Source organism: Nestor notabilis, unplaced genomic scaffold (assembly GCF_000696875.1).
Source record: "Nestor notabilis isolate BGI_N333 unplaced genomic scaffold, ASM69687v1 scaffold1463, whole genome shotgun sequence".
NCBI lineage: Eukaryota > Metazoa > Chordata > Aves > Psittaciformes > Psittacidae > Nestor > Nestor notabilis.
In genome coordinates, this window is record NW_009923072.1 from 37560 (window position 1) to 52039 (window position 14480).

Genomic DNA, 14480 nt, shown 5'->3' on the forward strand with positions numbered 1-14480 from the left:
GAACCCTGTGGCTCTGCTCCTAGAAGGGCATGGATTTCCCTATGGTTTCCCTGTTATGTCTGCATTTGCTTTGTGTTGAACTTCTGTTAGACAGAGACTGGGGTGTGAGGTCTGTTCTCAAACTGCTCACGATGACATGGGTTTCACACCCTCTGGGGGTCAAACCAGCTCATTGCTGCACAAAAATAGACTTGTAGGGACTGTGTACCTACAGAGTCTCTGGGCTCTGAAGAATTGCAGAGCATCTAGCTGCAGTAATAGGCTATTTAATTCATAGAGGCTGCATAGTGTGACAAGCTGCACAGCAGAAGGAGGTTGGGTTGCTCCCCTGGCAGGAGGAGTGGGGCTGATGAAGCCAGGGAAGGCTCATGTGCTGGGATTGGGCAATAAATCCTATCCTGCTTCACTGCAGTCTCTGCAAATATTGAGTCTAATCAAGAAATAGAACAAGAATATGAGGTAGTTCAGGGGTGGTTTCTTTCCCTGCAGTAAAGACAGGCTCTGCTGCTCCATAGTTCCTGCTTCTGATTCCATAGGGTTGAATTACCCCATGGTGAGCATCTTGGCTTCACAGGACAGCTGCTGATGACCATGGAGAGAGATGTTCAGGGAGGCAGATCCTGGGAACCTGCTTGATTAGACATTTTGACAAGGGCTCTTCAGTGCTGCTTTGCTGATGGGAGCAGCACTGTGGCAGGCGAGATGTGCTCAGGCTACTCCTGTGCCCATAGCAGCTGCATCCTCTGGTGCTGTTTTGCTACCTCAGCTGCCTTAGGCTGCCTGGCAGTTTATTGATGGGAAGAAGAGAGGACTGAATAATTTTGGAGATAAAATTTGATATGCAGTTGGGTGTCAGGGTGAACTACACGTGTACATCTGAGAGCAGAACTGGCTCTGGCTGTCTCTTAGCCTCACGGGTGGGTGACTTGGGCATCTTTCATTCATTTGTAGCCCTGAAGCCAAGTTTTGAGTTCTCTGAAATGCCAAGGCTGCTGCTCTGATTTCCTGCTTGGCGATTGCTGCAGGATGGTGAGCTGTGAGTTCCCTGTCTCCCATTTGGTGGCTGATCTCCCTTGGCTGATGGCAGTGCAGTGGCTGCCTCTGCAGCTAGTGATAAGCTACACAAGGGATGCAGGGACAACAGAAGAGGGTTGGTGGGATCCTATGTGGTCAGTGAGGCCCCAGTGTTTACCCTGTGCCAACTACCTTCCTCCACCTCATTCTCGTCTTGCTATTTTTAAGACTTTCTTTCACAGCTCTAGAGGGCAAATTAAATGGAGCTGAGTTTATTAATTTTGCCAGAGCCTGCAATGATACTGCTGCCTTTGGCATGCTCCATCCTGGGATGCAGGCGTGCAGACCTGACCTGCTCTCCATGCAGGGCAGTCAGCCCAAGGGGTTGTTGTCACTGGGGCACTGCTGGGACCTGGAATGCTCAGCAAGTTATTGCTTCTCTGGCCTCCAGCTCATCTTACTCTTGTTAGCTGAGGGCATTTTGGGGGGCTGTGTATAATGCTTCCCATGACTTTGAAGTGCTTCTTGGTTTCCTGATACTCTTCTCCCTTGGGCTGGCTGCTGTCCTGTTAAAAGCTCTGTGCTGCCGGATGGATGGAAGCTCGAGCTAACTTCACCTGGATCAAGCACTTGCTCGGATTGTGTCAGGCCTCCATGCACATTGTTGCTTTCTATTTAAAAAAAAAAAAAAGGAGAAAAGCCTCTTTTCTTACAGCACTGCAGAGTTTGGGATGAATAGTGTCTGTCATTCCAAACACAGCACTGAACTGCGGCACGTGTGCCACTAACACCGTGATGGGTCATACATCTACATCCCAGGACATTTTGTGCTGGCCAGGGAGCACTGTATACATACCTCCTCTGAAGCTTGCACCCTCTGAATGTTGTTTTAGATGGGCTGGGGGTCCAACACCTTTATTGCCACATCCATAGAGGGATGTCCATGAGAAACCAAAGGAAGAGAGTGCTTGGGAAGCCCAGGCCATGCCCACAGGGCACATGTCTTGCAGTTCTCTTTCTGCTTATTGCTTTACTGCCCTACTCTAAACATTTATAGCTGAATTTTCCAGAGCAGAGGGCACTGGGGCACCTCGCTGCAGCTGATGATCAGTGGGAACAGAGTGCTTCAGTCCTTCGGGGGCTGTACTAACTCTTGGGAAAGAAGACTTTTGTGTTGGGATTTTCATCAGCCGGTTTTGCAGTTATTCTTCAGGCTGTCAGCAGTATCCCCCAGCCATGTGGCTGCTGTGGAGGGATTTGAGCAGTTCTGGCTTCCTCTGGCCTTCAGCCCTCCTGCAAACCCAGCCACCGTTGCTGGAAAAACAGCAGAGAGAAATTTTTCCTTGGCGTGCACTCCAAAAGAGAGACTGGAGGGTGAATAAACATCTCCTGAGGATGAGGATCCCTTGGGTTGGGCAAAATTGGGTTAATGAGGTGAGTCTGTTAAAGGAGGGTAAAATACAGGTTGAATAGGTTCCTGTGTAGTTGCTGTTTCCATGTTTCCAGACACTGTAGCTTAGGTTTAGAGAAATCAAACCTTTATGTGTTTTACTCTCATGTCTTTAGTTGTTCCTTTTCCTGCATCATTCTAGAGACCAGGGTCCATGGTTACCATCCTAAATTGGCGTTTGGCTTGTCTTACAGGCTGACAAACGCTCACGCTGGAGGGTTGAACCCAGTAAAGGAGTGATCCCCCCTGAGACAGTGGTGTCTGTGGCTGTCATAGCAAACTTGAATGACACGGAGAAATTCAACGACGAGGTGAAGCTGTTTGTAAAGAACAGCCATACCTCTGTCATCCCTGTCCAGGCTGTTGGCATCGGCACCACGATTGTCACCGACAAACCCTTTGCTCCAGAGCTCAACCTGGGACCCCACTTCAGGTAGGGTATTTCTCGGCTCCTGCTTCCCCCATGGGCTCATCAAGGAGGAGTTTTGCTGCAATCCTTCAGGCTAGTTCTTCTTCAGTGCTCAAGGTCCTGGCTCCGTTTTACTGAAGGCACAGGGATTCCTTTAGAAACAGTTTATGGCCATTTGAAAGACGTTACATACTCTCAAAAGCTACTGACATGGAAACCAGTTACTAAATTGTCACTGAATTGTCTTTAGTTATAATATATGGGCTGCATCAAAAGGAGTGTGACCAGCAGGTCAGAGGAGGTGATCCTGTCCTTCTCCTCTGCTCTCGTGAGACACCACTTGGAGCACTGTGTGCAGTTCTGGTGTCCTCGACAAAAGAAGGACATGGAACTGCTGGAGCAAGTCCAGGGGAGGCCACAGGGGTGGTCAGGGGCTGGAGCACCTCGTGTACAAAGACAGGCTGAGAAAGTTGGGGGCGTTCAGCCTTGGGGAGGCTCAGAGCAGCCTTCCAATATCTGAAGGGGGCTACAAGGATGCTGGGGAGGGACTCTTCATCAGGGACTGTAGCGATAGGACAAGGGGTGATGGGTTTAAACTTAAACAGGGGAAGTTCAGGTTAGATATAAGGCAGAAGTTCTTTACTGTGAGGGTGGTGAGGCACTGGCACAGGCTGCCCAGAGAAGTGGTGAATGCTCCATCCCTGGCAGTGTTCAAGGCCAGGTTGGACAGAGCTTTGGGCAACATGGTCTAGTTTGAGGTATCCCTGTCCATGGCCAGGGGTTGGAACTTGATGTTCTTAAGGTCCTTTCAAACCCAAACCATTCTATGATTTTATGATTTATTTCCTCACTTTATCAAACAAAGATTCAGAGGAAAACAGCAGGTCCTGGAAGCCTCCAGCTAAAAGATGCTGCTTGACAAGTCTGAACATACTTCTGTTTGCAGTAATGTTGCTTGCTTTTCCATTCAATACAGAGTATCAGCTCACAACAGTGGAAAGCCTTGGTGGCAGCTTGTTAGTAGTTCCTTGACTAAATTAATGGTGCTGTTTTACCTTCCCTCTGCCTGGGAGTCCTGGAGGAGCAGCAGAATTTGCCTTTGCCATGTATCATCCCTCAGTTCAGTCATCTTCCCCAGCTGCCCTGCCAGGCTGCTCTTTATTAGATGTCATGGCTCTTTCCTTGTTTCTCCTGCCTGCTTCACTTGCCACAGTGGCAGCCATAGGCATGGGCACATGAGCGTGGATACAGGACCAGCTCTGAAAGGAAAAGGAGGAGGCATTGAAAGAGCTGAGCTGGAAAGAGGGAATTCACTGATCCCAATGTGTGTATCTGAAACCAGGCCCATTCTTAAAATTGGGACTAAAATAAGCTTTTTCAAACTGCTGTTTGCCTTGTGTTGGAGACCTTTTGGGATGAGATGAAAAGTCTTTTTGAGGTTCCTTCTCCTTTCTCTGACTGCCAAGAGGGTCCACAGTGCTTTGATACCTACATTTTGGGATAGAAAGAGCAGGTTAGTCTTGCCATAAGCACTCAATATAGATTTGGGGGGTTTAAATATGCACCTGCAGCCATCCACTTTAAGCAGGGACATTGCAGGAAGATTGGTGCTTGTCCAGCGTCGCCTGTTCTCCATGCAGCCACAAACTGGCTACACAGTGGAGGGGACATCAGTGATTTCATGTCATCATCCTCTGGCCCCCTTTCACATCTTTGCCTCCAGGTTTGGAGTTGTTGCCATTGCAACAGCTGCCACCAGATCAGCTGAGGTGGGATCCAGGTGAGCTGGGCTTTCCCAGAGCCACAAATCCTGCAGCTACCCAGAGCTTCTGCAAGCTTTCATCTGTTGCTGTCTAAAACATAACCAGTTCATACTAAGCTTGTACACATCGTGTTTTAACAATCTGTTATCAAGACTAGTGTGTTCTATACTGTCACCTCAGTGTTTTGTTTAGTTGCTCGTGCCAGATGGTCATTTTGTAAGCCCTGTATTCTGTACCTTTCAAAAAAAGACAACAGTTGTTCTAGGAACAGTTCATTTCCTGGTCATGCTTGGATTTATAGAGGGTAAGACTAGCCTGCAGTTAGTGTTTCTTAACATGAAGAAACCCATTTCCATTGAATATTCATTTTGCTTTAGGTCAGGCTATAGTTATAGAGTCACAGAATCATAGAAACAGTGAGATTGGAAAAGACCTTTAAGATAATCAAGTCCAACCATTACCTCAGGACTGCCAAGACCACCACTAAACCATATCACCGAGAGCCTCATCTAACAGTCTTTTGTTGTTCCGTTCCCTCAGCAGCTAGTGCTGCCCTTGCTGCTGTGTTTGTATTGGGGAAGCTTCTGACAGACGTTCTCACAGTGCATTTATCTTCCTAAAACACAAAACCAGCTGCACTGTTCAGGCAAAGGGTGATACGGGGCGATGAGGGTTGGATGCTGCCTAAGGGATGAGGGGATAACATGGGTGCCAGGGCAAGGGTCGCACCAGTGGAGGCAAGCGGTGTCCAGATTGCCAGATGAGTCTATATCCCCTGCAGCTCCCCAGTAGCACCTTCAGAGGAAGCCATCTGAGGCAGCAGCTCACAGGGGAAGGTGAAATGGCAGCAAAGCTGTTCCCTCATCCACTTGATGCCGCAGGATTCAAGGACAGGCCAGCTTAGTGCCTGATGGAGTGAGACCTGCAGGAAGCACCTTGGAGCAACACTGCATGTATTAAGCACCAAAGGCTGGTGATGCTCTGTCCACAGCAACCGAGATCATAGTCTTCAAGAAGCTTTTGCTTGCTGTACGCAAGCAGACCAGCTGCTGGATGAGGATAAACTTAGGGGCAGCCAAGGTCTGGCTTTTGCTGAAGCTTTGAGCTAGGTCAGCCTTCTGGGAGGTGGTTTTATCGCTGAGTGTGCAGTCAGAACATGCCATCAGGGTGCTGAAGCTGGGTGATCGCTGGGAAATAGCAGCTTCCATGACATTTTCTATCTCTGCTTCTCTTCTAGCCTGGATCCGTGCTGTTACAGCTTCAAGATAACAAACAAAGGACAGCGCACCCATCTGCTCTATTGGACAACAGAAGGTTTCACCATGCTTCACCGGCGTGATCGTCTCCCTCCCATCAGTAACGCCAAAGGCCAGGTTTCCTCCCAGGCCCCCAGTCATGCCTGCCCTGTATTTAAGCTTCAACCAGTGAGAGCAGAGCTGATGCCTGGCAAGACAGTGGAGATGCTGCTGGAAGGCTCCTCTAGCACTCCCCGTGTAAGTTCCCTATAAGGGCTGACCCTTCATTGTCAGATCACTTCTTCTGCAACCCCTTGACATTTGGCTGGGCAAATGAGCAAGTGCTTTCAATAAACTGTGGCATTTCAATAAAATGCCACAAGTTACCGTGGCAGCAGCAGTTGCTTTCCTTGCTGGCACCATCAGTTGCTAAGGCTTTTTTGTGTTTTCGTAGCTGCCATAAACCCAACTTGCTGATACCAAAATATGGCCTGCAGGAACTATTGTTAAGTCAGGGGCAAACAGCAGGTTACAGTTTGTTGTGGGCCAAGGCAGGAAGGAAAGGCAGAGAAAGTAAGTTATGCTTAAACTAGGAGCACAGGCAGAAAGTAAATTAAAAAATGCAAAGTACTGTTGTCTAGAGAAGCAGTGAGTAAAACAAAACACCCAAGAAGGAAGGGAGGGAGTATTTGTGGACAGCATCATTTTTCCTCTGTAGACAAACATGAGCAGAGTGGCCTTGTCTAGCACTGAGTCCTGGAGGAGAGAAATTAACAGTGTGCCAGCTCTAATGATCAGAATGACGTTCATCCATGTGGGAAGCTGTTCTCAGAGATCATTGTAATTGATAGCTTGACTTGTGTGGATATTTCCATAACAGCTTGCCCCAGAGTCTCTCAGCCAGCCCTTGGTGTCCCAAGGGTCTTTCAGCACCCTTGAGTGGCAGTTCAGAGGGGGAGATTTCAGCAGGGTCACTGGGTGTTCTTCTCTCTGAACCTCTCTTTTCAGGGGTAATCCAACTCTGCAGAGGAGCTGCCAGCTGACCCTGGTGTGCATTGCCTGGTTCCAGGAACACTGGGCACAGATATTTAAGCAAACATGGAAAAAAAATCCACATTAAGCTCCTGCTGCTGCTGTTTGAAAGGTGCTTAAAAGGATTGCCTCAGTGGTAGCTTGAGGAAGACTTGATTACCCACCCGGCTGACTGCAGTGGGACTGTCCCTGTGCAGTTCTGAGTCCATAGGTTTTGCTGAAGAGAGAAGAAGGGACCAAAAAGGAAATAAAGTGGTCAGGGACCTGATTAGAGTGTCTTGCCTGGGAGGTTAAAAGAGCATCTGTGAGCTCAGCTGTGGCTACCTGGCTCCCTTCCTTGGTCTTGAGAACTTAATGCTCTTCAGGTCTGTCAGAAGCCCAACTCCCTATATTGCGTGTGAAACATGGGTGATTCTGGAGCCTGTAGGCTCTGAGGAGGAGTTGGGTTGTGGTGCTGTATCAGAAGGAAGAGTGAGAAATGAAGGGAGGAAACAGTGAAACCATGAGAAATCAGGAAAGAAGTCTTGACTATAAGAGCATCCAGCTTAAGCAGAGGGCTTTCATGCAAAGTGCAAGACATCTCTTTCCTGGGGAGGTTTGTTTTAAAACCAGCTCTAGGAGGGCATAGTACACCCTAGGAAGACAGGCTGGTTATTGGCGTTTTTCCCATGGATCTTTTCCACCAAACTTCAAGGGAGGGTTTGCTAGTCTTTGTTGGCCCTTCTATCAGCTGTTTCCCTTAATATAGTTTTTGGTTGGGTTTTGGGGTTTTTGCTTTTTGTAAGCATTCTGTGTAGCAGTGGGACAAGTGAAACCAATAAACATTTGGGGCAGGGATTATTACAACTGTAGTCAGCACATGACTCACGAGTGCCTTTTGTGGCTATTGGGTTGTAGCATTAGGGACATCTGAGCACAGCATCAATAGTATGCAGCATAGAAAGAAAAATGGGCTATTGAGGAGACCAGTGATTGTAACTTGATGTCAGCAACAGGGTCCATGGCTGGGTGATGAGCAAATGGAGTGGGTTTTTTCTGGATGCCCTGATGACACCCACTGGGTGCCTTGTGTCTCTTGCACACAGGTGGTGAAGGAGCGGCTGCTGTGTCACGCTGTTGTGGGGAACACGGCGGGGAAAACCCTGATCATGCAAGCAGATGTCATGTGCGAGTTCATTGCTCCCATTCTGCAAATGTCCACCAGAGAAATCACTTTCCGGGTGGAGAAGGCAAGTCTCTGGATTGCATCCTGGCATTTACTGGTGTGGCTGATGACTTAAAGCCCATGGGGTGTGTGCTTGTGTTCAAAGGAGGAAGTTAAACAGTTTCTCCAGCTTTGGCTGTTGATTTCAGCTGGACCAAGCTTTTGCCATGAACATGAAGATCATTATTTCACTCCTCTGGGGTTGGGGATAGCCTCAGCTGCTCTATTCTGCCCTTCTTGATGTGGAGACAGAATCGAGCCAAGGGCATGGGGTGAGATGTGTGGGACCTGTGAGAGCAACATGGGCTTCGCATAGCCACCTTGTGTGCTGGGGCTGCAGGTGGGAGACCAGATCGCTCCTCACCCTCCCTGAGGGCCTTTGTGAAGTAAGTGAGGATGTTTTTAGAGATGAGACAGTTTTCTAACTTCAACAAAGTAAAACAGGGGTTACAGCTGCTCTGCTGAGGGAGACCACAGCCACTTCTAGAGAGACACCAGTGTCTGTACTCAGTATAAAGGGAGGATTTTGAGGATCCTCCAAGGCATGGTGATGTGTGAACACCAGTCCTGTAGGGAAGCTGAGAAAACCTGAGATTCCTGTCAAGTCCTCAAGCTGATGAGGAAAAACTGTCATCTCTTGTCTCTCTTTGCCTTCTCTGCTGTTGATATGGATACTAGCTTTTTGCATTTCCCCAAGCCTCACCTTCTTCAAAGGACCCACAGATGCCCTTCAGCTGCAGTGTTGGTAACACCAACCCAAAGCAGGTGCCCTGTAGTCTCCAGATCCCAACTCCTGCATCATCTTTCCCTCTCCTGTGAGGTGTCTGAATAAGAGAAGATATTTCATTATTTAGTTTCTGCATTTTCAAGTCTCTCCTCTGGTTCCTGAGCTTCCAGAGAAGCACAAAATCCTGTGAGCATGCACTTCAGGTCTAACTAGAAGCTTTTCAGCTGTCCCTGTTGTCTGCCTGTGATCTGCTTGATGGTGCACGTGCTCCAGTTGAGTGCTGTGACACTGCAGCTGTTGGATATCCGTACATCCAGAACTAGTTTTCTAAACACTGTCTAGTTTATAGAAACCATGCAGGAAGCCCAGAACAATGCATAAATAGGAAGAAATAGCTTAGGCTAAGCATAGCTTTGAGACTACAGACACCGTGTCGCTGTAGCAGGGGCAGTAGGTTGCAACCAGACTGCTGAGGTTTCTAGCTGGCTGTGTGTACACGTCAGTGTCCAAAGCTAACCTCAGGCTGCTGCAGGTTCTCCAGTACAGAGAGCAAATCCTGTAAGCAAATCCTGCTTGCTTTTCTCCTCTGTGTAGTATCACTGCTTTTATGAGGCTACTAGAGCTGATACCATATGTGAGTGAAAATCATCTTGTGCCATTCAGGTCGAGAGAGGATATGAGACTGGAGGCAGTCTGAGTTCACTTTCTGGTTTTGATCTTGTTCAAGCACCCGCCTCCTGTACAGGTCCTACTCTCTCATCTGTATAAAAGACTGTTTCCCTGTCCCCTGGAGGATGCTCTGGTTTCTAAACATGAAAAACATCTGATATACTTAAAGAAAAAACCTTCTATAAGGACAGAAACTAATAAAAATAGTAAATAGAGATGTATGCACTTTTGGGGTTGAAAAATTTTAAATGCATCTGAAGGGGAAGGAGGTCCATGGCCAGAATTCAGCATTTTTTTCTTGTCTTCTGTTTCTGTAGCAACCCAGTGATGTCCTAACTCTTCAATACAAGCCTCTTTCTTTAAAAAACATCTCTTCACTGCCCCTCAGCATGGTCCTGGCCTTAGGACAACCCTTCTCCATTTGCAGTGCAGACCAGCAGCCCCTCCCTGCAGACACTCAGGTGAGCAGCCATGGACCTTCCTGCTGGTGGGGTTTGAAGAGGGAGGAGCGTGGTGGTGCATTTCTGTTGGGAGGTCCTCTAGCATGGAAGTGTATTCTGTAGAGTCTGGAGTAGACTGGCCTGAGCTAAATCAGATTTGAAACGAGCTACTGAAGGGAAGAAAATAAATACCATCTGAATTGGGAAGATATTTCTTGGCTCTAAGACATGAGGAGAAAGGAGCAGGCAGCTAGGTCTGGGCAAGCTGTGTAGTAAAGGTGTCTCTGGGGAGCCATCCCAGCTCTCCAGCAGCCACCCTCAGATAACCTAAGGAGCAGCCTGTGCTCTTTGAGGGCAGCTTTGGCTTTGGGAAGGCTGAGGATGCTCCTGCAGCTGCTGCCTGGCTTCTGCCCTCATGTCAGTGGAAGGCGTTGGACATGGACTCTGCTAGACATGTGTTGTTGTAGGTGCAACCACCATTTCTGTGCCCTGTCAGTGACTAGCCCCTGCAAGGGTGAGTCTGCAGTGCCGATAAAGGAGTTCCCCTAGAGTCAGGGCAAAAAGCCCTGGCTTGCCAGCGTGCTGATTTGGTTGTGCATTTAGCACATCATAGCTTCTGCAGATCCAGAATTCAGGAGAACAGTTTGTATTTCTCTTTTATATTGGTGCAGAGCTCAGGAATGTGAGCCTGAGATAGATAGATTCAGACAAAAGTGTCTGAAAAACCACCACAAAAGAGGTGGTTGCAGTCAGACACTCACTGTGAAAATGAAGGATGAACTGAGAAGCCCACGCTGGGGTCACACTTTGCACATTTACCTTTTTCATGCTATCAGACCTTGGGACGTCATCATACCAGTGGTTAATACTCCATCTCCTTGCAGCCAATGAAGCTGAGGACAGGGGAGGAACTTCACCTCTGCATCGGATTTAACCCTGCTTACGGGGAGGATTTGAGTAGCCGGGTAGTAGAGAAGACTCTGAAGATACAGTTTCTCGAGCATCCTCATCAGGAGCAGGTCACCGTGCGGGGAGAAGTCTACTTCCCAAATCTCCTTATCCAGACCACGGCCCTGGACTTTGGCTGCATCTTGAATGACACTGAAGATGTGCGTTATGTCAAGATGACCAACTGCAGCCCGCTTCTTGTCCAGTACCAATGGTCGTTCCTGACAGACAGCCACAGGAACCTCATCAGGTATGTGCACCTTTGCCCTCCCCTTGAAGCTCTTCTTCCTGGTATCCTGTTTGTAGTTTGCAAACACCAAGGCAATTTGTCTGATCTGACAAACTGCTTTCAATTTTCCCTTGTGGAAACAACACCTACCAGCTGTGGTCAGGCTATGTGCTCAGGGAATAGGTGATCTCCACTAGTCTCATGCTGGGAAGGAGACACTGTTCTCCAGCCACGCTGGGAAGGTAAGACACTGCTAACACTTTTCACACAGCCCTCCTGCTTTGTCTCTGGAGCTACAAAGCCATGTTTAGACACTTGGATAAGCAGAGGTACAATATGACCTCTTTTCTTTCCCTGCCAACCCTATTTGTTGTTATTTCACACTAAGATCCTACACAGGCACTGCCACCAGAACTATAGGCTGCTGTCCCACTTTCTTGCTCTGCTGTAGCCCCTGTACTGGTTCTTGGGGGAAGGAAAGCTGGTGTGGAAGGCTGCTTCCTCAGACCATCGTGGCCTGAGTTTTTGTCTGTTAAACTGCACATCACATTCACCAAAGAGCTATATAGCAGTTTACAGTGAAATGACAGGTTCTGCTGCATCTTTAGGTACAGCAGTAGATGTTGGTGGGAGCGCTTGTCTGGACATTCCCTGGGAAGCAGGACCATTCAGTACTGGTCTGTGTGTGGTTTCCAAGCCCAAGAACAATCTTGCAGTCGTGCTGAAGCACATTTATAAACACATTTCTAGTGGTTCCTCCCACTGTGGCCTCTGCATAGTACAGAAGTCTAGTCTGGGCACTTTTAATTGTGGTAGCAAATGGTTTTTCCATAATGCCCTAGGAAACTGAGCAAAGTTAACCATTGAAGTGCTGCTCTTACAAATAATAGACATCATCAAGAAACAGTTTTGTTTAGGGAAGATGACCTGTTGGGAACTGGAAAGTAGCTATGATATGAGAAGGGCTTGAGGGAGAAGACTGGGGCACTGGGGTAGCCCATTCTCACCTGGGTCTTACCAAGTAACAGGTCTTTAGTGTGGCCCTTCTTGATGCATGGCACCTTCAGGAACACACTCTAAAACACAGAAGAGAGTCTGGAAAAGCAGGTGGAGGGAGGTGAGCAGGGCTGTAACCTCTGCTTGGAGGCCCCTGCTGTCTGGTAAATTAGATGAGGGTTTAATTGCAAGCGAAAGGGAAAATCTTATTTTGATGATAGAACAATGTATGTATTTTTTAATAGCAGAGAAACAAACACATTACAGTGAAGCCTGTGTGGAATTAGTTTCCCCTGGGTACCTGTTTATCTTTACTCTTGTTTTTTATTAGAACCAAGTGAGGGTTTTAGAAATGTGAATGCTGATTCAGTTTTCAGCTTTTTAATTGTCCTGACTCTGCTTGAATTGGCTTTGCTGGACCTGAGCCTGCAGGTGCTCATTCTTCTGTAGGTGCCAGGTCACCCAACTCAACTGCGTCATTGGCAGTGGAGGGTCCTGAATATCTCATCAGGATGACAGCCTCTGCTCCAAAGGGCTTGGCATAGACCCTTTGCTGGCTCATTAGCAGGAAAGATTCCTCTCTCCCTGGTGTCAGTCCACCTGTGCTCCCATTAAATTCCCTCTGTTAATTCCTGGAGGCATTTTGTCTTACTTGAGGGGTGGCTGGGTTGGGTGAGACAGGCCCAGAGGGGTTAACACCTTGCTTCAGCCCCTCCAGCTCCAAGCAAACCTGCTTATGTGGGGAGATTCCTTGTCTCAGCTGTGCTGGTGGATGCACTTCCACAGCCCTCTGGCCCATCTGGTTTAGGATGGGTCCTTCTCTGCTCCTTGCCTTCCTCCCTGAATTCACAACCTTGGCCTGAAAGTACTGGAGGATGCCCAGAAAGTTCCAACTCACATCACAGAAAGAGCTACCTAAAGCCTGGGCTGATGCTGAACATCTTGTTATCTTTTCCTTCCTTCTCCTTTTCTAAGATACCCGCCTTCCCTTCAGTACCAGGAAGATATCTGTTCCCAGGGGTCAACTTTCTATTGACACCTTGGATTCATCACTCTCTTCCTTTTCATGTTACACTTCCTGGTAATTCATTTTGACTTTTCCCCCGCTGGAAAAAGCCCCTTGCTCTGCTTTGTGCTTCTCCACAGCTTCTCCCATATGGGAGTTGGGTCTCAGAGGGCTTCTACTTTGGAGTGAAAACTACTGTTGTTGTCCAGGCACCATGGTCCTGTGAAGTTGCCTCAAACCATTCTATAAAACTAAGGCAATTTAATAAGTGATTATGGATTTTTCCATCTTGGGGTTTCCATCTTAGGAGTTGTTATTAACCCACATTATTTATCACAAGCCACTCTAAGAGCTGTGGTTTCATCCTGGAGGATGGATCACACTAGCGCGTTTGGGATGGACAGCCACTGTCATGACAGCCAGGCCCATGTCCTGAACTGGTCCACAGCTGGAGGGCTTTGAGGTGCTCCTATTGGTACCCCTATACTGCAAGCATTTCCCTTGTCACCAGGTAAAGGTAACATTCAGCTGCAAGTTGCCCAAAAGCACCACTGTCACAGCTGAGCTGAATTTATTTCATCCTGTGCACCTCTGCTTGGTGCTTGACGAGCCACACCTGGAATACTGTGTTCAGTTTTGGTCCCTGCTATACAAAAAAGATGTGGACAGGCTTGAAAGGCTCCAGAGAAGGGCCACAAAGGTGACAAAAAAGACTAGGAAACTGTGTGAGGAAAGGCTGAGGCAGCTGGGCCTGTTCAGCCTTGAGAAAAGAAGGCTCCAGGGAGACCCTACCACCATGTCCCAGTATTTAAAGTGTTTCTTTAAGAAGATGGAGAGTGCCTTTTTACAATGAGTCACATGGAAAAGACAAGGGGTAATGGGCGCAAGTTATTCCTGGGGAGATTCCAACTGGACACTAGAGGAAAGTTCTTCATAATAAGAACAATCAACCACTGGAATAATCTCCCCAGGGAAGTGGTAGACTCGCCGCACTGGACACTGTTGAGATTTGGCTGGACAAGGTGCTGGAACATTTAGCCTAGGTCATGCCTTGCCAAGAAAGGTTGGACCAGATGATCCTTGAGGGTCCCTTCAAACCTCATATTCTATGATTATGATTCTGATGCAGATACCCAAGTTAGCAGCTGCTAGAGGTGTTCAGCAGTTTGGTCACTCATCAGTGCACCTCAAGAGATATTAAAGTACCTCAGCTGAGAGAAGCAAAGGTTGCACAGGCGGTACCACAGATGGGACACACTTTGCAGGGGCAAGTGAATGCCTTCCTCCTCTCCAGCCCTGGTTCATTCTTCCACATGGACTTGCTTCCAAGGTCTTGCCAAGGGTCCACATGAGGTCCC

General features: G+C 48.0%; 1 protein-coding gene across 1 annotated transcript in view; it reads left to right on the plus strand.

Annotated features, from left to right (window-relative positions):
* Window positions 1-14480, plus strand: part of HYDIN (HYDIN, axonemal central pair apparatus protein) — a gene marked incomplete at its 3' end in the record, with an annotated part of 98009 nt that overhangs the window by 36304 nt on the left and 47225 nt on the right. Inside the window, exons 18-22 of the mRNA XM_010011927.1 lie at window positions 2659-2897; window positions 5874-6129; window positions 7989-8132; window positions 9821-9964; window positions 10828-11189. Of these exons, the coding sequence (XP_010010229.1) occupies window positions 2659-2897; window positions 5874-6129; window positions 7989-8132; window positions 9821-9964; window positions 10828-11189 (1145 nt within the window). The remainder of the gene's footprint in view (window positions 1-2658; window positions 2898-5873; window positions 6130-7988; window positions 8133-9820; window positions 9965-10827; window positions 11190-14480) is intronic.